Source organism: Chiloscyllium plagiosum, unplaced genomic scaffold, assembly GCF_037043375.1.
Source record: "Chiloscyllium plagiosum isolate Xiang-an unplaced genomic scaffold, Cpla_swu_hap1 HiC_scaffold_24, whole genome shotgun sequence".
NCBI classification, from domain to species: domain Eukaryota; kingdom Metazoa; phylum Chordata; class Chondrichthyes; order Orectolobiformes; family Hemiscylliidae; genus Chiloscyllium; species Chiloscyllium plagiosum.
In genome coordinates this window covers 56,270,492-56,294,047 of record NW_028270162.1, presented here as the reverse complement: position 1 = coordinate 56,294,047, position 23,556 = coordinate 56,270,492, and the positions used below count along the sequence as shown (strand labels likewise).

The window sequence follows — 23,556 nt, the reverse complement described above, 5'->3', positions numbered from 1 at the left end:
AGAGTATGCCCTGGGCTCGGAATACTGCAGCAAGTAACTCACCCCCTGACTCCCTAAAGTCTGTCCATCGTTAAAAAAAAAGGCACAAGCCAAGGGGGAGAGCACACTCCCCACTCGCCTGTGCGAGTGTAACTCCAATAACATTCGAGAAACTCAACCCTGCCCAGGACAAAGCTGCCCGCTTGATTGGAACCTCGTCCACCAGCTACAGCCTTTGCTCAGTCCATTACCTATTCAACCAGGCAGCAGTGTGTACCATCTGAAAGGTGCACAGCAGCAATTCACCAAGGATTCTTTGATAGCCCCTTCCAAACTGAAAATCTCTAGCAGCGAGAAGCACTGGGGCAGCAGGGAACATCCCCACCTGCAGGTTTCCCTCCCAGCCACATACCACCCAGAGCTGGCCACTCACCATTGCCGAGCTAACCCTGTGGAAACGCATTCCTCACAGCTGTGTGCATACATCGAAACCAAACAGACGGCAGCAATTTAAGGCAGTGGTTCACCATCAGATTCTCACGTGCAATTGGGGATAAGCAATAAATGCTTGGTGATGCTCAGCCCAGGAGTGAACACAATAAACTCCTTATAAATTTATTGAAGGATTCCCCATTTTTTAGTGCTTGTCTTAAAGAAAGCAGCTGGCGTCTGTATCCAGGGTAGCTCCACTCAGCAACCCCGACCCACCCCCCCGCCCCCCGCCAAGTGATTAACAATAAAAAGCTGAGCAGAGTAACATTGTGAATTCTGTGTGCGTTTTTGTACTGATTAAATCCGTAGCCCTACAGGATGGGGGACACCGGATTAGTGTCACAGAATGCAATCACTGGCTCAGGAAACGTGGCATCCCATTGCAAGTTAGGAGTCCTTACAACTCCTGACCTGTTTAAAGGTCAGGGGAGAGCCATTGCGAACTTTGACCTCCCCAGCACTAACCCACGCTGTCACTTTAAGACCCAATATATTCTCGCATGTCAACGTACCAACTGCAGAAGCAAAGTTCCAGTGAATCCCATCGCTTTTCAGAACACAACTGACTTAGAGGTGAACATGCAATATTGCGCACTTCAGGGTCAGAGTTCAACAGGCAAGAGGATAACTAACCAACGTTCCAAGAAAAGGTAATGGCTCTGGCACTGATGTAAAGGCCCATGGACTGGAAGGGGGAAATACTGACCCAGAATCACGATGATGGAGTTACTTCAGTGTAGGAGATGGTTAATTAAGAGCTGTACTTTGCAAATGACAACAGCCACTAGAATAAATGGAGTTTCAAAATGCCCCAACCAAACCTGGTGAGTTAACAGCACTCTCTCCCCTGCATCTTTCTGTCTCCAAGCCCCAACGCTGGAAACATCTAAGTCACATTTTCACCGGGGTGAAAATAAATGTAGGAATTTCAGGGAAGCGTTAATGCTGCTCCCATTTGCTGCCACACTTGCAGGGTAGGAAAATACTGCCACCTGCTGGAGAGAACCAGAGCTGTTGGTCAGTCAGCAACTCGCTCAAACTCTTGTCAGTCACAGTGCCCACTCCACCCAGTGGTGAACATACATACTTCAGGTCATATCAATCAACAACTAATTAACAGGCATCAGTTTAAAACAAAATGCTTAAAACCATTCTTCAAAAAATATAAAGCAAATATAATCCACTGTAGTGAGGAGGGAGTGGGAATTGTCAAAGTACCTCATTACTGTGTCTGTCTATCACACAGCTCACCCTCTCACAAATCTCGTTCCTTGTCTTGCCCTCATCCTGCTTGTGTCTACCTGAAAACTGCTGGCAACCCCAAGTCTAATCTCAACACAAGGAGGAAAGAATTAGGAGTAGGCCATTCTAACCTTGAAGGGCTTTTGCCCTGATGAAGGGCTTTTGCCCGAAACGTCGATTTCGAAGCTCCTCGGATGCTGCCTGAACTGCTGTGCTCTTCCAGCACCACTGATCCAGAATCTAACCTTGAAGCCTGCTCTGCCATTGAAAGTGATCATGGCCAATCTCACCTTGGCCTCAACTCCACTTTCCAAATCCCTTCAATCCAGCAGCAATTGCAAATCAGTTTACCTCCTCCTTAAACAGAGTCCCACCGAAGTCTGGGGTAGTAAAGCGTGCAGACTCAGGACCCTCTGACATAAGTTCTTCCTCCTCAACTGTTTTAAACTTAGATTAGATTGCTCACAGTGTGGAAACAGGCCCTTCGGCCCAACAAGTCCACACCGACCCTCCAAAGAGCAACCCACTCAGGCCCATTCCCCGATATTTACCCCTTCAGGGCGGCACGGTGGCACAGTGGTTAGCACTGCTGCCTCACAGCGCCAGAGACCTGGGTTCAATTCCTGCCTCAGGCGACTGACTGTGTGGAGTTTGCACATTCTCCCCGTGTCTGCGTGGGTTTCCTCCGGGTGCTCCGGTTTCCTCCCGCAGTCCAAAGATGTGCAGGTCAGGTGAATTGGCCATGCTAAATTGTCCGCAGTGTTAGGTAAGGGGTAAATGTAGGGGAATGGGTAGTTTGCCGCTTCGGCGGGTCGGTGTGGACTTGTTGGGCCGAAGGGCCTGTTTCCACACTCTAATCTAATCTAATCTAATCTAATCTAATCTAATCACTACGGGCAATTTAGCATGGCCAATTCACCTGACCTGCACATTTTTGGACTGTGGGAGGAAACCGGAGCACCCGGAGGAAACCCACGCAGACACGGGGAGAACGTGCAAACTCCACACAGTCAGTCGCCTGAGGCAGGAATTGAACCTGGGTCTCTGGCGCTGTGAGGCAGCAGTGCTAACCCTGTGTCACCACGCCACCCACTAACCTGTCATCCCTTGGCCTAAAACTATGGGGACCTCTCTCTCTCTCGTTCCAGACTGCCCCCCCCCAAGGGGAAACACTCTCTCACTGTTTACTTTGTCAGTCCCCTTTAGCACTGTAAATATCTCGGTTAATTCACGGTCAATGAGGAGTGTGACAGACCTGTCGACGTCGGTCTCAGGGAGGAGATCGTAGCAGCCCTCCGTGTAGTCGTTCTGAAGGCTCTGCCTGTCCGGGAAGTAGTCGGTGGTGAGTGGCAAGCAGGCAGGTGTGGTGAGTGACTTCCAGTCAACGCCCACTGTGCAACAGAAACTGGGCACTACAGGAGGAGCAGACAGCATCAGAACTTCAGCGCGTCAGAAAATCATATGGACACCGAATTCCAGGACAGGAGAGGGGAGGGAGGAAGGGAGCAGGGAACGGAGGGAGAGAGAATGGACCAAGGGCAGGAAGGACGGGGGCAGGGTTGGGGCAGAGAGAGAAAAGGACAGCGGGAGGGAGGAAAGAGAAAATTAAAGCCGTTGATTGAGCAAAAAGGGAAGGAAGTAGGAAGAGTGAGAAGAAAGAAAAAAATTATTAGCTGTTAAAAAAAAAAGGATTCTTGCTATCCAAATTTAACATGCATATACATCATTGTGCATCATTTGACAGCAACATCAAAACACAAAAGATGATGTTACCGTAGGAATTGCATATAAATGCAATATAAGCATACAAATTAATTGCAAAGTGTGCAAAACAAGAGGAGGGATTACTTGGTGGTCAATTATATTTTTCATTCATTGTTAAACATTAGTAGGACTGGGTCATTAGGGTAGATAGAGGTTGCACTGTTATACAAGACATCAGACAGAGAGACTGCACATGGGGAATGGGTCACAGTCACAGACCATGCTGCTTATGTTTCAGAGCAGAGAGAGAGAGAGAAAGCAGAAATCACAAAGTGGAAAACAAAGTCAATCCAGCACTAGATCCTGCAACATTCAGTAAACACTGTTTAAATCCGACTGCTACACCAGGAAGCAGGCAGAACCTTTTCCAAGCTTGTTCACTGTCAGGGCACGGGCGAAGGCTCCTAGCTGCAGCGGGTAAGTGGTATCAGACACAAACGTTAATATGGGAATCAGAACAGGCACAGATACAGGCACCCTGCTCGGTTTACAACAGGATTATACTCAATAGTTAGCTGGCGTGAGAGCAGCTGTTGTTCCGATTAGAAAAACAACCTGTTACAACTAACAGTTAGTACAGAGAGAGAGACTGCTGCTTATGGCTTCCATTAGTCACATTAGATGCAGTTAGTGATAGTCCGACTGAATGCACTTTTTAATCCTTTCAAGTCTATCCCTTCCTTTCCACGAGGTGATCTCCCATGGACACACATTTCTGTCCAGTAACTCAGCTGAGTGGCTGGTCCTAACCAGCGAGGCTGGGCAGTCAGACACTCAACAGGAGAGCCAGTCTAACCCTCCCTTGCACCGACACGTAGACGCCGCAGTCAGTGGGTTATAGTCCCAGCTTTCGAATCTTCCCCTCCCGCCAACCCTGACCTAACCGACGTCTGCCCCCTTCCCCAGACTGCTCTCGTGGGTAGAACATAAATAAATAGTGAGACATGGGTTACCCCCATATCCCTGTCAGGGCCCTACAGGACCTAAGCATCTTTCCATCTACAGCACTATGATTAAGGTGGTTCAAATGAATAATTCTGTTGTGGATATGTTCCAAGGATTTTCATATCTCAGAAACTGACAGCTCAGGTGACCAGACGTTTTGTCTGGCAGTCAAAATTATTTGGAAACTTAACCCTTGGAACAGAAATTTTCACTTGCTTCTTTTTCCCTCCTGTCAGCTCTGAGTGATGGTTAATGCCGGCTGACTTCTGGCTTCCTCGCTGAGCTCAGCGATAATAGCCCCCCCCAGTGTTAGGTGGGGCTGAGCTCCAAGCCCTCAGCACAGATGAGACACTGAAGTTTGAGACTGCCGGTCCGGGCGCTGCAAGTACTGAAGCAGCCAATGCCTTCACCCACTGGGCCTCGGCTTTCGTCAGTAGACCAGCATTCCCCCATCTAGCGTGTGAATGGCAGCAGTGGACAGGAATTCGAAGCTTGGCTCAGAGGGCGTGGTCCCAGCCCTGGAAGCTCACCACCATTCCCAGTCATCTCCATTCCGGCTTTAGGTACAAACTCAGATTACACAGAACAAACTCGGACAAGCGTGCAGGGTTAGAGCTGGATTTCAGAGTCAGTTGGCAAGATGTGCGAGAGAAGAGCTAAGCTCTGTAGGGAGGGGGGAGGTGGAGGTTCAAAATAAACTGGAGGGCATGAAGGAATGGTATCAAGGTATGGATCAAAACAACGGAATATCAACGTTCCAGCTGGAGAGAGTCTGGATGAGGTTTTAACCAGACCTTACTGTAAACAGTGTTCCAACGGTTATGTAACATCATCCATACCACACCAGCCTGACACAAACATTAAACACATGGTTACAAGGCTGAGGAGTTCTGATAGTGACCAAAGCTTTATTAAAGCACAGCTTTCTGTCACCTCACATGGAGCACTTGGTGAGTTTAAAGTGCTTTCAGTTTAAAGATGCTGCCAGGACAGAGAGTATGTGGGCACAACTGAGCGGGAAACATCACAACAGCATATAAATCTAGCGTCCTAGAACCCCCACAGTATGGAAGCAGGCTATTCAGCCCATCGAGTCCACACTGACCCTCCGAACAGTATCACACCCAGAACCACCCCATCCCTGCAACCCTGCATTTCCCACGGCTAATCCTGCACATCCCTGGATACCATGGGGCAATTCAGTGTGGCCAATCCACCCGCGCCTGTCCATCTTTGGTCAGTGGGAGGAAACTGGAGCAGACACGGGGAGAATGTGCAACCTTCACACAGACAATCGCCCGAGGGTGGGATCGAACCCGGATCCCTGAGCCGCCCTGATCCACCCAACATAAAAATAAGTTACTGGACGTGCAATCAGTAAACAGAATACTGTATAAGATAGCAACGTTGGTCTGGGGTTGGGCAAATCCCATTAATTCAAGGTATGCAGTCAGGTAGCCAGTGGCTAACATCTGCTCTTTCCCTGTCATGGCAACACTGAGCTGGGAGACAGTGGGTATAAGGCTTGGTCTACCTCCCACAGGCAACGGAACATCAGACTGCCAGACACTCCTGCCCTGCTGCCTACACAGACAAGGCACTGTCCAGGCAGTGGGGTGAACCCATGCTAAAGGACCAGACAGCTAGACAGAAAAGTACGGACAAACAGACAAGAGTAAAATTGCTAAAGCATCTTGGAAAAAAAGACACATGTGGCACAAGTCGACAAACATCAGCGGACGGGCTGACATACATACAATTCTTTAGCTATTGGGGTCGGGAGAAAGGAAGGGAGAGAAATAAAGACAGCTTTTTTTTTAGTTCTCTTTACATTAAAGGTCAAAATGCAGTCAATGGGCAGCAGGTTAACTGATCATCTGAAAGGAGACAGGCAGGTTCTCTCCCTGGACATGAACCCGCCTTCTCTCTCCCTTCAGTTGATGATGACCTGGTGGGCACTCGCACCGCACTTTCACTGTGTATTGGCTGCCTTTTCCCCTCCTGAGACTGGCTCGATTCTGTCAGGGACTCACTTGGATCACGGCTGGTGGTAGGATCCTCGTAGGATGATGCCTGGTTCAGTGGGGTACCTGGAATGGAAACAGAGGCGATCAGCCGATTCCGATCCATCAGCGTACGATGCTTTGTGCGTTCTAACTGGCCGCTCGCCTCGCCTCACCCACAATGCACCACCAAACCGGTCATGGCCTAGTGGGATTATCACTAGACTGTTAATTCAAAAACCCAAATCACGTACCTTGGACCCAGGTTCAAATCCTGCCATGGGAGATGGTGGATTTTGAATTCAATGATTAAGAAAAATTGGTTCACTCATTTCCTTTAGGGAAGCAATCTGCCATCAGCTCTCCTGACCTGGTCTGACCTACATGTGACAGCAGTGTGGTTGACTTGTATTCTCCCTTGGACATTTAGGAATGGGCAATCAATACGGGCCTAGCCAGTGACACCCACACCCGGTGAATGAATAGACAAAGCGAAAGGCCAACTCAAGACTAAAAATAACCCACCAAGCTCCACGTCCCAAAACAGTCAGCCAGCATTCACAGCTGGGAAACCAGATCAATCTGGTTTTACATAGAGAACGCTGATAGCTGAATGATACACAACATTGTGGGCGGCGTGGTGGCACAGTGGTTAGCACTGCTGCCTCACAGCGCCAGAGACCCGGGTTCAATTCCTGCCTCAGGCGACTGTGTGTGGAGTTTGCACGTTCTCTCTGCGTCTGCGTGGGTTTCCTCCCTGGAGTCCAAAAATGTGCAGATTAGATGAATTGGCCATGCTAAATTACCCATAGTGTTCAGGGATGTGAAGGTTAGGGTGAATTGGCCATGCTAAATTACCCATAGTGTTCAGGGATGTGAAGGTTAGGGTGAATTGGCCATGCTAAATTACCCATAGTGTTCAGGGATGTGCAGGTTAGGGTGAATTGGCCATGCTAAATTACCCATAGTGTTCAGGGATGTGAAGGTTAGGGTGAATTGGCCATGCTAAATTACACATAGTGTTCAGGGATGTGCAGGTTAGGGTGAATTGGCCATGCTAAATTACCCCATAGTGTTCAGGGATGTGTAGGTTCGGGTGAATTGGCCATGCTAAATTACCCATAGTGTTCAGGGATGTGCAGGTTAGGGTGAATTGGCCATGCTAAATTACACATAGTGTTCAGGGGTGTGTAGGTTAGGGTGAATTGGCCATGCTAAATTACACATAGTGTTCAGGGGTGTGTAGGTTAGGGTGAATTGGCCATGCTAAATTATCCATGGTGTTCAGGGGTGTGTAGGTTAGGGTGAATTGGCCATGCTAAATTACCCATAGTGTTCAGGGATGTGCAGGTTAGGGTGAATTGGCCATGCTAAATTACCCCATAGTGTTCAGGGATGTGTAGGTTAGGGTGAATTGGCCATGCTAAATTACCCATAGTGTTCAGGGGTGTGTAGGTTCGGGTGAATTGGCCATGCTAAATTACATATAGTGTTAGGGGCAGGGGTAAATGTAGGGGAATGGGTCTGGGTGGTTTGGCTTCGGCGGGTCGGTGTGGACTTGTTGGGCCGAAGGGCCTGTTTCCATACTGTAAGTAATCTAAACTAATCTAAAATGAAGGACACTCCTGAACAGGCATGGTGGGGAGGGCAAGGGCTGTCTTCCTTTGGCTGTGAACCAAAACCGACTCATGCTCCATGAAGTCATCTGGATGGGTACATGAATAGGAAGGGTTTAGAGGGATATGGGCCGGGTGCTGGCAGGTGGGACTAGGTTAGGTTAGGATATCTGGATAGTACGGATGAGTTGAATCAAAGGGTCTGTTTCCATGCTGTACATCTCTACGATTCTATGTCGCCAAACAAGAGCTGTGAGGTGATTTGACTAAGTCTCTGACAGTGAACCAGCCTTGCTTTTGTATTTAAATTTAACCGTTCTGCTGTAAGTAATGTCATCCACCTGCAACTGGACAGTTTTTAAAGGCAGGTTCTTTACTCGCTGGCTCCTGCTCCCTGCCTGTCCCAAGAAGCCAAGTCGAAATCATGCTCACAGACAGATTCCAGTATCACACTGGGCCGTGTTACACAGGACTGCACTCAGTGAAGATCGCCAATTTGTCTAAATATACAATCCACCTGCAATCGTGATTGATCATTGCTTAATATCATCAGTAACTGCTGCTGTTCACTGCCTTGAAGAGATTTGCTGCAGGAGTGCCTTAAATCGGGGACTGCACAGGCAGATGGTGCAGATGTTCACGGTATTTGCTCATCACTGGTTTGAATTGGTGACTGACCACCATAGCTTCATCCACAGGCCTGGCGTCTGGCTGGTATTCCTGCAAGTGGCTGCTCAGCTGAAGTCTCCTCTGCCTGCCCTGCACTCAGGTGACACCATTCTCTTCTGTGTAATGTGGGACACACCGGTGGTGAGTGTACCCAAGCTTAGCATGAGATGCCAAGACAATGTTTATCAAGGGTTGGGCTTGTCGGGGTAAATGGCTAATGCTCTTTCGGCACAGATACAAGATTTAAAAGACATCTGGAAGGATACATGACTAGAAAGGGTTTAGGGGGATATGGGCCAAATACTGGCAAATGGGACTAGATCAGTTTAGGATATCTGCTCAGCATGGATGAGTTGGACCGAAGGGTCTGTTTCTGTGTTGTATGGCTCTGCGACTCTACACACCAGACAGGAATGTGACACTGGTACTGGAGGATTCAACCCTTCATGGGGAAGCAGTGGAACTGAACCCAGGCTGGGGATGTGGAAGGGGTCAGCCTAAACCTCTCAAGATTCCAAGTTTCTTTAAATAGATAAACACAAGGGACAGTGAAAGGAATTGGCAGAGTTTAGCGCAGCTGATGAAACTTGCAACATCTCACCTTCTGCTCAGCTTGCTGTTTCCATCATTTGCTATTTCAGGTTCAGATTTCCAGGTTTGGGTTTGGAGATTTATGCAACTGCCTATTAACTTGAGACAAGTGGGTAACATCAGAGGTCGCTGAGGATGCCTGGGCAAGGACAGGCTACACTGAGGCACAATCCAGGTGAGTAAACTCAGGAGGTGTAATCTCTGGAAAGGAGCTTTGTTGCCTCTTTGTCTACCTTTCTATTCAGGAACAAACCTTTGCCTCTTTAGCCAGCTCTTCAAACCATCATGTAACTCAAACGTCCTTCTCGGTTTCATTTATTTGGAGTTTATCTCTGCTTCTGATTAGAAATCACCCTCAAGTGGCCATTCTGAAACCGAGGGGCAAAATGGCAAAGCATTGAGGGGCTATTTGGGTGTGGAAGAGCTTCTGATTAAAATAGGAATTCCATCCTGTACTCAGCCATGATTCAGACACTTCTGGGTGGCAATCAGATGCAGGAACTCTGGTCGTCTTCCCCCTCACCCCACAGCCCTTTGAGAAATCAGCCAACTCAGTACATCACAGGGACAAACACAGGATCGCCCTGGTGTCTTGATATTTAAGTCAAACCTTCCTTTCCTTCTCCAAAGTTCTTGAACACATTATTGTCTCTCAAACTCAGGCCAATCTTTCCTGCCACACCATAAACTGCTCCAAGTCACAAAAAGCATCCTGTATAACTGTGGCCATGATAAATGCGTCCATTCCTCACTGGTCTACGGCCTTTAATACACTGTTTCCGACTAGCTCTCTTCACAGTTAACCAAGTGAACTAATCTTCTTCCAATTCGGTCTACCCAATGACTCCTGTCCTCACAAACAATACCACCGGGGTCACCTGAAATACTCTCCTTGGCCCAGACCCAAATCTCGTTTCCACGCTGCGCCTCACCAACAGCATCTGACATCACAGACTCTCCGAACAAAGCCAGCATGACCTCCCCGCGACCCACTCGACATCTCCAAACTGTCACAACGCTCCTCTGGTGAATGAGTTACAAGGTAGGCTGATATCAGGTCGCCCTATTCTTTTCGGCGGGAAGCAGATCTTCTGTTATGAGGGGGGAATAAAACTAGAAACAATTGAAGTTCAAGAAATGCCAGAGTCCACGTGCAGAGATTATCAAAATGTCTTGAGCAATCAAGTTGGTTAACAGAATGCTGGCCTTTATATTTGGATGACTAGAATACGCTGGGGTAGAAGTTATGTTTTAGCTATACAAAGCCCTGACTAGACTGAGGCATTATGGGTAGCTTTACACAGAAAATCAATGATAGAAGCGCAGGATAGATTTACAATAACAAGATTTCCAGGGTTAAATTACAAGGAGAGATTACGCAAACCAGGATTGTTCTCCACAGAATTTAGAGAGTTTATCAAAGTTCTCAAACTGGGCAGCACAGTGGCTCAGTGGTTAGCACTGCAGTCTCACAGCACCAGGGACCAAAAGTTGAATTGGCCATGCTAAATTGCCAAGTTAGAGGAATGAGTCTGGGTGGGTTACTTCTCAGAGGGTCGGTGTGGACTTGTTGGGCTGAAGGGCCTGTTTCCACACTGTAGGGAATCTAATCATTAAAAGAACTGATTAGGGTAAACAGACAGTAGCTGTGGAGTTTAGGACAAGAGGTTATTATTTAAACATTACAGCTAGATTTTTCAGTAGTGAAAGTAAGAAACATCTCTATGCACAACGGGTGATGGGGATTTAGAGTTCTTTTCTGCAAATAGCAATTAGATCAATTGTTAACCTTATTTTAATAATTCTGGAGATGTCAGCCTCACTGGCTAGGCCAGTATTTCTTGCGCATCCCTATTTGCCGAGAGGACAGTTAAGAGTCACAAGTCGTCATGCTTATTTGGGGAGCTGGTACTAACACGATGGGCTGAACAGCCTCCTTCTGCACAGTAATACTCACGGTGGTTCTGTGAGTCAACCACATTGTGTGCATCTGGAGTCAGGCACAGGCCAGCCCAAGGGCAGATTTCTTCCTCTGATGGATATGAGTGTACAAGATCCATTTTTCTGACGATTAACAATGGTCACCATTCGGCTAATTGTTTGCCAAATTAGCCTGAGATTCTGGATTGCTTAGCCCAGCGACATTATCACTACACCACTGCCCTCCAAAGAACAAAGAACAGTACAGCACAGGAATAGGCCCTCTGGCCCACCCAGCCTATGCCAACACGTGATCGGTTCTAAAGTAAGAAACATCCTTGCCCCTTTGTGGTCTGTAACCTTCTATTCCCTGCCTATTCATGCGTGTGTCAACATGCCTTTTAAACATCGCTATTGTATCAGTTTCTACCACCTCCTCTGGCCCACATTCCACCCTCTCTGTGTAAACAAAAACTTGCTTCTTATATCTTCTTTAAACTTTCCCCCTTTTACCTTAAACCCAGTGTCTCCCTTGTAAGTTATATTCCTACCCTGGGTAAAAGACGCCATTCTAACCATGCCTCGCATAACTTTGTAAACTTTTATCAGGTTGCCCCTCGGCCTCCAACGTTCGAGTGAAAGCAGACCAAGCGTGTCCAATCTCTCCTCACGGCCAACACCCTCTAAACCAGGTAATGTTCTGATAAGTCATTTCTGCATCCTCTCCCAAACCTCCACAATGTTCTGGTAGTGTGGTGACCAGAACTGTGTGCAATATTCCAAATGTGACCAAAAGTTCTATACAGCTGTGCAGCCTGAGTTGTCAACTCTTACGCTCTGTGCCCTGATCAATGTAGACAAGCATGCCATACACCACCTTGACTAACTTACTGAGTGGACATGATTTGGAGATGTCGGTGTTGGACTGGGGTGAATAAAGTTAAAAATCACACAACACCAGGTTATAGTCCAACAGGTTTAATTGGAAGCACACTAGCTTTCGGAGCGACGCTCCTTCATCAGATGATAGACACTACCACCTGATGAAGGAGCGTCGCTCCGAAAGCTAGTGCTTCCAATAAAACCTGTTGGACTATAACCTGGTGTTGTGATTTTTTTTACTGAGTGGAGGAAGGTTTTTAGGGGAGATGTCAGAGGTGGGTTCTTTACACGGAGAGAGAGGTGGGTGCGTGGAATGTGCTGCCAGTGGTGGTAGTAGAGTCAGATACATTAGGGACATTTCAGAGACTCATGGATAGGCACATGGATGATAGTAAAATGAAGGGGATGTAGGTTAGTTTGATTTTAAGAGTAGGATAAAAGGTGATTGAGGACCGAAGGGCCTGTACTGTTCTATGTTTTTATTCACTTGTGTTGTGACTTTTAGGGAGCTGTGACCTGTATGCATAGATCTCTCTCTGTATGTCAATGCTTCTATGTGTTCTCCCATTTACTGTACATTTCCCTCCTACGTTAGACTTTCCAAAATGCATCACCTCGCATTTGTCTGGATTAAACTCCATCTGCTATTTCTCCACCAGGGTCTCCTGCTGTATCCCCTGGCAATCCTCAGCTCCCTGAGACTGTGCGCCATCCCCAAACTTACTAACTGGGCCAGCTACACCCTCCTCCAAATCGCTTCTACATCTTATAACCAACAGGGGTCGCAGCACTGATCACTGTGGGATACCATAGGTCACAGGTCTCCAGTCAGAAAAGCACCTTCCATCACTACTGTCTTCTATGACCAAGCCAGTTCTGTATCCATCTTCCCAGCTCACCGTGGGTCCCATGTGACTTCATCTTCTGTATCAGGCTGCCATGAGGGACCTTGTCAAAGGCTTTGATAAAATCCATGTAGACAACATCCACCAACCCTACCCTCATCAATCATCTTCATCACTTCCTCCAAAATCTCAATCGAGTTTGTGAGACACAATGCCATGGCTAGAGGGCATTACGAGACAACCACATTCCTGTGGGTCTGGAGTCACGTGTAGGTCGGACTAGGTAAGGACGGCAGTATCTGTTTCCCTCCCTAAAGGACATTAGAGAACTAGATGGGCTGTTAATGACAATCATTAGATTTTTTAAAACAGAATTCAAACTCTACCTTTTGCATGGTGGGATTTGAACTTGGGTCTCCAGAACATTACTTGGGTCCAACAAAGCTTCCACTAGGCCATCACCTCCCACTTGGCCAGGCCCATTCCCTAATACCAGGTCAACTATGGCCCGTTTCCTGATTCCACAAATAGCACGTTGCTTTAAGAAACCCTCTTGGATGCACATAACATCCCACCTCCCCCGCCCCCCAAACCGGCAGGAAGGGAGACCCAGTCAATATAAGGGAAGTTAAAACCAACCAACACCACATTTTTCCATAATCTGTCCCATATCTGTTCCTCAATCTCCTGCTGGCTGTTGAGAGGTATGTAGCACAACCCCAAAGTGATTGGACCCTTCCTATTCCTCAGCTCTACCCATGTAGCCTCACTGGCTGAGGTTTCCTCCCACAATAAACCGGTGATATCCTCCCTAATGAGTAACGCAACTCCTTCACCTCTTTTGCAGTCCTTTCTATCTCGCCTGAAACATCTAAACCCTGGAACGTTAAGCTGCCAGTCTCGTCTCTCTTTCTCTCTCTCTCTCTGTATCTCAACGAAGTCTCTATGATAGGTACAGCATCATAGTTGCATGTACTGATCCAAGCTCTAAGTTAATTGACCTTACCGGTCATATTCCTCACATTAACATACAGTTCAGACTGCCAGTTCTGCCATATTCAGTAACCTCGCCTTAATCATATTGGCCTTAGTTTCTGCCTCCCCGGTCATTTTACTTGCTGACCTACTACTCTGGTTCCCACTCCCTCGCCACACAAGTTTAATCGTCTCCATGCCAGGATATCTGTGCCCCTCCAGTTTCGGGGCAACCCATCCTTCTTGTACAGGTCCCACCTGCTCCAGAGGATACCCCAATAATCCATGGCTCTGAAGCCCTCCCCCTCCTATACCAGCTCCTTAGCCACATATGTAAGTGTACTACCTTCCTATCCCTAACCTCACTGGCATGTGGCACTGGGAATAATCCTGAGATTCCAACCCTCGAGGTCCTGCTTTTCAAGTTAAGACCTAATTCCCGGAACTCCCTTTGCAAAGACCTCATCAATCTTCCTGCCTATAGCCACACATACCACGACCTCTGGCTGTTTTCCCTCCCTTTTGAAAATGTCCTATGGCCACTCAGAGCCATCCTTGGCCCTGGCACCGGGGAGCCAGCACAACACCCTGGAGTCACCTTTGCAGCCACAGAAATGCCTCTGACTCGAGAGTCCCCTATTTCTGCTGCTCGACTGCACTTTGACCCTCCCTGTGACTGTTCTGGTTGTTACCATCCCCTGACAAACACGGCTTTGGGTCACACAGCTGCCGTGTTGGAATGGCAAAACAGGCCTGGGGACAAAATGGCTGAGCGCTGGTAAGTTACACTGTGAATACAATCACATGCTGAGCTCTTCTGGTGCTATGGGTCGCACCCCTACCTCTGGGCCAGAATAGAGTCTAACCTCAGGGCTTGTCAGCACTGAAACGTGGGCTTGTAACAGGCTGACTTGCAAATCCTTCCAGTGCAGGCTGGAAGACTGTGGTGGAAATTAAATCGACTAGACTCAACTGTTAGCAAGAGCAAAGAAAAGAGCTTTATTGAAATTTTGCAGAATTGACCCAATACATTCATTCAGATGCCTCAATGTAAAGGGGTACTTGAGCATAATTCAGATACTGGTCTTATACTGTTTCTTATCACACTCTCAAGGGCAAAGACTGGGAAACCTCAAGTTGTTATCCTCTCATCCCCTGGTCTTGGACATAACAGTTCTTCAGCTTTCGCCGAGTTTGACTGTCGCAAGGTCAAGTTGAAGGTTTACAAAGGTCAGCACAGAGACGAGCTGGCTGCAAACCTCATCAAAGGATTGCTTACAAAGCTCAGCACAGCATTACATTTTAGAAACGCATTCTCTTTCAAATTTCACAGTAAATGTAGAAATTTGTTAATTTTCCATTACAAATACCAGGGCAGCGGCTGGCAAACCACTGCAGGAGTTTGCCTGCAGGCTTGTGGACGCCAATCTGAAGGATGCTAATGACCCAACCCTTGGAAACAAACATGGGAGAAAAGACGAGGTGGAGCCCAGTGGAAGAATCATAACCAGACTTGAAACATTAACGGTTTCCCCCTCCACAGAAGCTGCCAGACCTGCTGAATTTCTCCAGCGCCTTCGGATTTTAGTTCTGATTTCTAGCGCCTGCAGTTTTTTTGCTTTTATTCTCTGTGATTACAGAGTCGTACAGCATGGATATAGACCCTTCGATCCAACCAGTCCATGCCGACCATGTTCCCAAACCAAACTAATCCCACCTGCTTATCTTTGGCCCATATCTCTCCTATTCATCTACTTATCCAAATGTTTTTTAAACATTGTAACTGTACCTACATCTCAGACTTCCTCTGGAATTTCATTCCACACACGAACCCACTCTCTGTGTAAAACCGTTCTCCCCCTCATGCCCTTTTTAAAAATCTTTCTCCTCTCACCTTAAAAATATGCCCCATAGTTGTGACTCCCCCACCCCAGGGAAAAGACCCGTGCTATTCACTTTATCCATGCTCCTCATGATTTCACAAACCTCTACTGTTAAAAAGGCATACGGTGTGTTAGGTTTCATTGGTAGAGAGATCGAGTTCCGGAGCCGCAATATCATGCTGCAACTATACAAAATGCTGGTGCGGCCACACTTGGAATATTGTGTTCTGGTCCCCATATTTCAGGAAGGATGTGGAAGCATTGGAAAAGGTGCAGAGGAGATTTACCAGGATGTTGCCTAGTCTGGAGGGAAGGTCTTATGAGGAAAGGCTGAGAGACTTGAACCTGTTCTCATTGGCAAGAAGGCTAAGAGGGGATTTGATAGAGACATACAAGATGATCAGAGGATTAGATAGGGTAGACAGTGAAAGTCTTTTTCCTAGGATGTTGACGTCAGTGTGTACGAGGGGGCATATATACAAATTGAGGGGTGATAGGTTTAAGACAGATGTCAGAGACAGGTTCTTTACTCAGAGAGTGTAAGGGCGTGGAATGCCCTACCTGCTAATGTAGTCAACTCAGCCACATTAGAGAGATTTAAACAATCCTTGGATAAGCACATGGATGATCTTGGGATAGTGTAGGGGGACAGGCTGAGAATAGTTCATAGGTCTGCGCAACATTGAGGGCTGAAGGGCCTGTTCTGCGCTGTATAATTCTATGTGGTCACTCCATAACCTCCTACACTCCAGTGAAAGAAGTCTCAGACTATTTTTATAACTCAAACCCTCTATTCTCAGCAACGTCTTGGTTAATCTTTTCTGAACCTTTTCCAATTTAATAATATCCTTCCTATAGCAGGGCGTCCAGAACTGGACACAGTACTCCAGAAACAGCCTTACCAACATGACATCCCAACTCCTATACTCAAAGGTCGAAGTTAGGTCAGGCTGGTCAAGGCGGTGCCACGGGGAATACACCACAAGGGTTTTGTTTAGTTGGAAAAGGCACAACACATGGACATGGTCTTACTGTTTGCAAGTCACTTTGTCACAATCTGCCCTGTCATTCACCTTACGAGAGACCGTCCTGCATCGCTGCCTCCATACTTACTTACAAACTTTTACATCTTTCACTTCCACTTGTTCAAACAAATGCCATCTCAGTGAAACATTAATTACGGGTCTCTCTGCTGTCGTTGTCTACCCTGCTGAGTATTTTCAGTGTTCTTCGCTTTTTACTTCAGTGTCCCCACAGTATTTTGGTTTCGTCAGATGTATTTTGACAACAAAAAAATTTCAAAACCGCGCCGATTATGATTTTTGAAATCTTTCTATAGATTACGGTGTCTGGACTCAGCAAGGGAACATGAAACTGCTTCTGAAATTAACATACCCGGCCTTCCATGAGACTGCTTCTGAAACGGACATAACAGTTGAACACGCTCAGGCCTTGCACACACTCACCTGCACTGTGGCTGCTGGCTGGGCTGGTGGCAAATTCATCAGTTCCAGTACACCCCAGGAATGATAGGTTGTCAGCAATCTGCTTGGCAGTGCTCCGCCTGGCGGAGGGGAGGGATGAGAGAGAAAGCAGACATGCGTTAGAATAGGCAGCAGAAACCAGAATACCACTGGCAACTGGAAGCTGCAATTTGTTTCGCTCTTTCCCTTTAAATCATAGTCACAAGAGCCCTGCCAGATGGAAGACAGGTTGTGATTAGAAATTCCTGGAGAGGTGAAGGACAAAAGTGACAAGACAGCACACGCTTGCTGATTTGCCAGCCAAGATTCAGGATGTTACCGTCCACGCTGATCACACTCTCACTCCAGGAACAGATAAATCAGGAATTATTCCTCCCCCAACAGTGAGGCGGACGGTGAGAAAAGGTGCGGTACTATTTTACTGTGACAGTTAAGACTTCAAAATGAAACCAGCTTTAGAAGGAATGGGTTGCCAAATCTTACATTAATTATACATTAGTGTAAGACTGCAACCCAGAACAAGGAGAACCATAGACTTAATGAGCAATGTTCACGGGTGAAATCAATGTTCTGACTATGTTTCTCACCGTCACTCAATATTATATTCCTGTACACGGATCCTACACAGCCTGCCTAATAGCTCATCTTGTGGCAACAGGAAGTTCAGCTCTAGTTACATCACAAAGCAGGAAATGTATTGGTCCATCACCGTTTGATATGCCAACTATGTTACCATATGTCTCCCTGCCCATCCCAAATGCGAGGGCAGCTTGGACAGGTTGAAGCAAGGGTCGAAGATCAGTGACAGACAGGACCGCACAGGGTGAACGTCCCCTCCTTGTAAACAACAGCATTTGGGGTTTCCGGTGAACTCGGACTCCCAGTTTGGAATGACACAGGCTGACTGTGAAGCAAGCTGGCTATGTCTGGGACATGTGAGAATGATCAGGGAGGCCCCTTTACTGGGGAGACACACCTCCAGAAACTGTTGTGGATTGTCCCAGGGGATTGTAGCCTCTGACTGAGGCTGACGTACTCCAGTGCGGTACTGAGGGAGTGCTGCATTTTCACTGGCACTGACATTGAAATGAGACATAAAAGCCCAGACTGCTTTCTGAAGGGGTCAAAGGCAAAACCTGCTCAATATTCCTCCCTCAAACACCGCGGTATAAATCAGACACACTGCTCATTTGTCTAAACTGCGGTGTGCGGCAGCTTGCTGTGTGCAATCTGGCTGCTGGGTCGTCACACTGTCTGCAATCCACATCCAGTTAATTAACTTTGACGCGTGTTGGGAAGGATGATCCAGTGCTACATGAATTCCAAGGTCTGGCATGACTTAACGACTGAGGAAACAATCGCGTCAAATAGATTCGCAGAAAGATTACGGGTCTGAAATGGAGAACGGAAGAACTGCAGGCAGCTTGGGAAATCTGCTTCCACAGCCTGTGAAAAGTAGCGTGGTGATCTGGAATGATTTGCCGGCTTGCAGCATGCAGACCAACCTTCCAGTCGCTTCATGGTAGGCCAGCTCCAGCAGCTCTGCGGAGGAGTGTGTGGGATCCCGCAAGCTGCTCCCCTGAAGCTCAGCCATATGCTGCCTGGTCTGGTGGTGGATCTGAATCGGTTCTCCAGAGGGACCTGTGAAGAGAATGGACAGGTTCACACCCACATCACACAAACACAAAAACTGCTAATACACAAGGAGGGAAGTGACTCAATCCATTAAAATGTTGGCTCATTGATTCACAGAATTCCTGGGAGGGCGGAAGCGGGCCATTTGGCCCATCGAGTCCTGGCTGACCCTCCGAAGGGCATCCCACCCAGACCCATTCCCCTGCATTTAGCATGGCCAATCCTCCTAATGTGCACGTCTTTGGACTGTGGGAGGAAACCCACACAGACATGGGAAGAACGTGCAACCTCCACACAGACAGTCACCCGAGGCGGGAATCGAACCTGGGATCCCTGCAGCTGTGACTTAGCAGTGCTAACCACTGAGCCACAGTGCCAGTTCGGCTCAGCTCAGCCGATGACATTCTTTCATCAAATGCAGGAAGATGTGGGTCCAAGTCTCATCCCAAGTTTCTGCCCACTTCAAGACTGACATCGAGGATGGACTGCCCCCTCCGAAAGTGCAGATTCTCTCTCGATTTTGTTTTGAATAAGATGGAAAATCACGGATTGTTCCAATTGATGTTAAGGACACGAAAGGGACTACATGATAGCTCAGTGGTTAGCACCGCTGCCTCACAGCACCAGGGACCCAGGTTCGACTCCAGCCTCGGGCGACTGACTGTGTGGAGTTTGCACGTTCTCCCCGTGTCTGCGTGGGTTTCCTCCGGGTGCTCCGGTTTCCTCCCACAGTCCAAAGATGTACAGGTCAGGTGAATTGGCCATGGGAAACTGTCAATAGTGTTCAGAAAAGTATGGGATAGGTACTTTAGTCATGGAAAATGTAAGGTTAAAGGTTAAGGGGATGGGTCAAGGAGGGATACTCTTCAGAGGGTCGGTGTGGACTTGTTGGGCCGAATGGCCGTTTCCACACTGTATGTGTTCTATGGTTCATTACAACGAGTAGATTTTTCCAGCACTCTGAAAATATTCATCTTTCCGAAGCAGCAGTCTGTATGAACATGCTGTAACGATACCACTCCTTTACACCATTCTGGAGAGTAAGCCCAAAATTAAAAGTTAAATTAAAATTTAATTAACAATCCGGGAGAACGGTCCCTAATTAAATGCAAAGTTAGCTCTTTCTTTTTGCGTCGTATACGCTGAGAAAGAACATTGAATGCAAGTCACCAGACATTTTCGAACACTCGTTATCGAACTAAATGGGCCACTGTTAACCTAGCCACTGGTTTTGTTTTGAGAGTGCACAGAGCTGTACTGAAGTTCACGGTCTCTTTAATATGTTTTAAGGGGGGGGGGGGGGGGGGGGCTGTATTGGACCCTCTTTGCAGTCACACAGCTTACAGCTTAGATGGAAGATTGGGTTACCACCTTGGTACAGGAGATTGGGCTTGGCCTAACACTGTGGAACTCTGGGACTGTTCACCATGTCAGCTAAAGGACACAATTGACCAGCTGCTTGTTTTCCTTGTTTAAATTCACTGTCCCCCTCATGGGGGTGTTTGTCTTTTGGTCAAGTCAAGTTGTCATAGTCTTACCAGACCATAGGGCTGCACTCTTAGTCGAGAGAAAGGCCTGGTGAGTTTAACCTGAGGGTTACGAAGCCTCAGGCAAGGGGAGGGGTTGAGAAGGAGAGTCCTTCACTGAACCCCCGCTGCTGGCCTCACCCTGCCTTGCAAACCAACCGTCCAGCCAACTGAGCTAAACCGAGCCCCTGCTTGTAGGTACTGAACACTCAAACCAGAAACTTGTCAGGAAAAAGAAATAAAAAGTAAATTATCATTTCTTTTTCTCTCAAAAATAACTGTGTTTGCTACTGGAAGCAAACCTTTCCTACCATTGAGTAATCTCTTCCCGTACACAACTCAGTGCCATTTTAACCATCAAACACTGGTGTGGGTCCCACCTTTAGGAGGTGGGGGACATGATGATTCATGACCTGACTTCTCTGCTACTAACGGAGGTAAATCACTGCCATGATTAAAGTATGGACCAGTGTGAATCCCACTCTACAGTAGAGCTCGGTGGTCTGCATTGGGTGAGGCAACTTGGTAAACAAACCTGTCACTCCAGACAACAGGAGTGACCCCTATGAAGGGAAAACTGCACTCCATCTAGGTCGTCACTTGGAGCACTCGGGATCACGGGGGATGTTGCAGCATGCTGAGGAAGGGCGTTCTTCCCTCAGCTACACTGCCCTGGAGAGACCGGTCACCTAAGTGGAGACTAAACTGGCAGGAAGCGCTTGGAGACAGAGCCTCTGAAGGGAGGATGGCAAGATAGGCGTATCAAGTGGAAAGATTTCTGCAGGCGGTCAAAGATGAAGAATGTATCTGTGCATCTCCCATTCGCCTCTCACACTGCTTAATGTACCATGTCCCTATCATCCACCCAGAAACATAAAAAGCACGACCAGGATCTCTCTCTCTCTCTCTCTCTCCCTCTCTCTCGCTCTCTCTCTCTCATACTGGATCTTCATTTCTCCCCCTCCCTTTGCTCTGTTCCCACCTGCCACCGGCTGGTCCCTGTCCATTTCTGTCGACGTCACTCGGTAAACATTCTGCTGCTTCTGAGCCAGTCCAGACTTGGCAGGTCAACTTCGGATACACCTCCCTACAGTTTCTGGCTCTGGGATGAAGGAGAGGCCCTCGGTGCCTCCAGCTGAGCCCAACCCAGTATAACTTCAAGCAGACGGGCACAGATCAGAGCAACACTGTCGCCTGCGTAATCCCCCTGAGAAAACAGGGCATCATCAGACAGAGGCTGAACCTCAACAGGCTCATTCCTGATGAAGGGCTTTTGCCCAAAACGTCTGCTCCTCGGATGCTGCCTGACCTGCTGTGCTTTTCCAGCACCATACTAATCTAGACCCTCAACAGGTCAACACAGCTGAGCAAGCGCTTTCGGTTTCTATAATAAGTTATATTTATCGATGTTCTTTGGAAACTAGTCAATCATTCACCACTGCAGCTGGTAGACACTGGCCTAATAAGCTTCATCTTCCAATGATCAGTTGGTTAGGCAATGGGTTTCAGATCCAATATCTGACTAACTGCAAAACTCACTCTCTGCTACAAAATGATGCAACGCTGTCTCTGTCTATTTCTGTAATGCTTGATAATTCGGCCAAATACCAGCAATCTGTGCTTTAGTTCTCCCACCTGAATCCTGTGAGGTTGAGAAATGTGTTCAGGAGCCTGGCTCCTGTACAAGGAGAGGTTGTTTCATTTCCAGACTGAAGACGCAGCCTGCTCTCCAGAGGGGCCAAGGAGGCAAACATTCCTAATGGCTCATCAGCAAGGTTAGATCTCACGGAATACAGGGAGAACTAGCCATCTGGATATAGAACTGGCTCAAAGGTAGAAGACAGAGGGTGGTGGTGGAGGGTTGTTTTTCAGACTGGAGACCTGTGACCAGTGGAGTGCCACAAGGGTTAGTGCTGGGTCCTCTACTTTTTGTCATTTACATAAATGATTTGGATGCGAGCATAACAGGTACAGTTAGTATGTTTGCAGATGACACCAAAATTGGTGGTGTAGTGGACAGCGATACCTCAGATTTTAACAGGATCTGGACCAGATGGGCCAATGGGCTGAGAAGTGGCAGATGGAGTTTAATTCAGATAAATGTGAGGTGCTGCATTTTGGGAAAGCAAATCTTAGCAGGACTTATACACATAATGGTAAGGTCCGAGGGAGTGTTGCTGAACAAAGAGACCTTGGAGTGCAGGTTCATAGCTCCTTGAAAGTGGAGTCGCAGGTAGATAGGATAGTGAAGAAGGCATTTGGCATGCTTTCCTTTATTGAGTACAGGAGTTGGGAGTTGGTGCGGCTGTACAGGACATTGGTTAGGCCACTGTTGGAATATTGCGTGCAATTCTGGTCTCCTTCCTATCGGAAAGATGTTGTGAAACTTGAAAGGGTTCAGAAAAGATTTACAAGGATGTTGCCAGGGTTGGAGGATTTGAGCTATAGGGAGAGGCTGAACAGGCTGGGGCTGTTTTCCCTGGAGCGTTGGAGGCTGAGGGATGACCTTATAGAGGTTTACAAAATCATGAGGGACATGGATAGGATAAATAGACAAAGTCTTTTCCCTGGGGTCGGGGAGTCCAGAACTAGAGGGGCATACGTTTAGGGTGAGAGGGGAAAGATATAAAAGAGACCTAAGGGGCAACTTTTTCAATCAGAGGGTGGTATGTGTACGGAATGAGCTGCCAGAGGAAAAGGTGGAGGCTGGTACAATAGCAACATTTAAGAGGCACTTGGATGGGTATATGAATAGGAAGGGTTTGGAGGGATATGGGCTGGGTGCTGGCAGGTGGGACTAGATTGGGTTGGGATATCTGGTCGGCATGGACGGGTTGGACCGAAGGGTCTGTTTCCGTGCTGTACATCTCTATGACTCTATGTCTGCCCGACTCCAAAAATATCCTGAGCAACCACGGAGTGGAGGTGGAGATGGAGATGACAGAGTGCATTTGGCGACAACACCTTTATTGCTGCAAGGCACCAACCACATGAGAAGAAGCTGAAGCAAATGACGTCTGATGCTGAAAAGGGAGGTCAAGCAGCATCCGTGGAGAGAAAGCAAGCAAATGTGCCAAGTCTTTGTCAGAACAAGTCGCTCTGATC

At 47.6% G+C, this 23,556-nt stretch overlaps 1 protein-coding gene across 1 annotated transcript in view; it reads right to left on the bottom strand.

Moving 5' to 3' along the window:
- Positions 1-23,556, bottom strand: part of depdc5 (DEP domain containing 5, GATOR1 subcomplex subunit) — a 257,419-nt gene that overhangs the window by 86,885 nt on the left and 146,978 nt on the right. Inside the window, exons 17-20 of the mRNA XM_088000284.1 lie at positions 18,796-18,931; positions 17,273-17,370; positions 6,456-6,512; positions 2,969-3,125 (exon numbers count right to left, since the gene is read on the bottom strand). Coding sequence (XP_087856410.1) covers positions 2,969-3,125; positions 6,456-6,512; positions 17,273-17,370; positions 18,796-18,931 — 448 coding nt within the window. The remainder of the gene's footprint in view (positions 1-2,968; positions 3,126-6,455; positions 6,513-17,272; positions 17,371-18,795; positions 18,932-23,556) is intronic.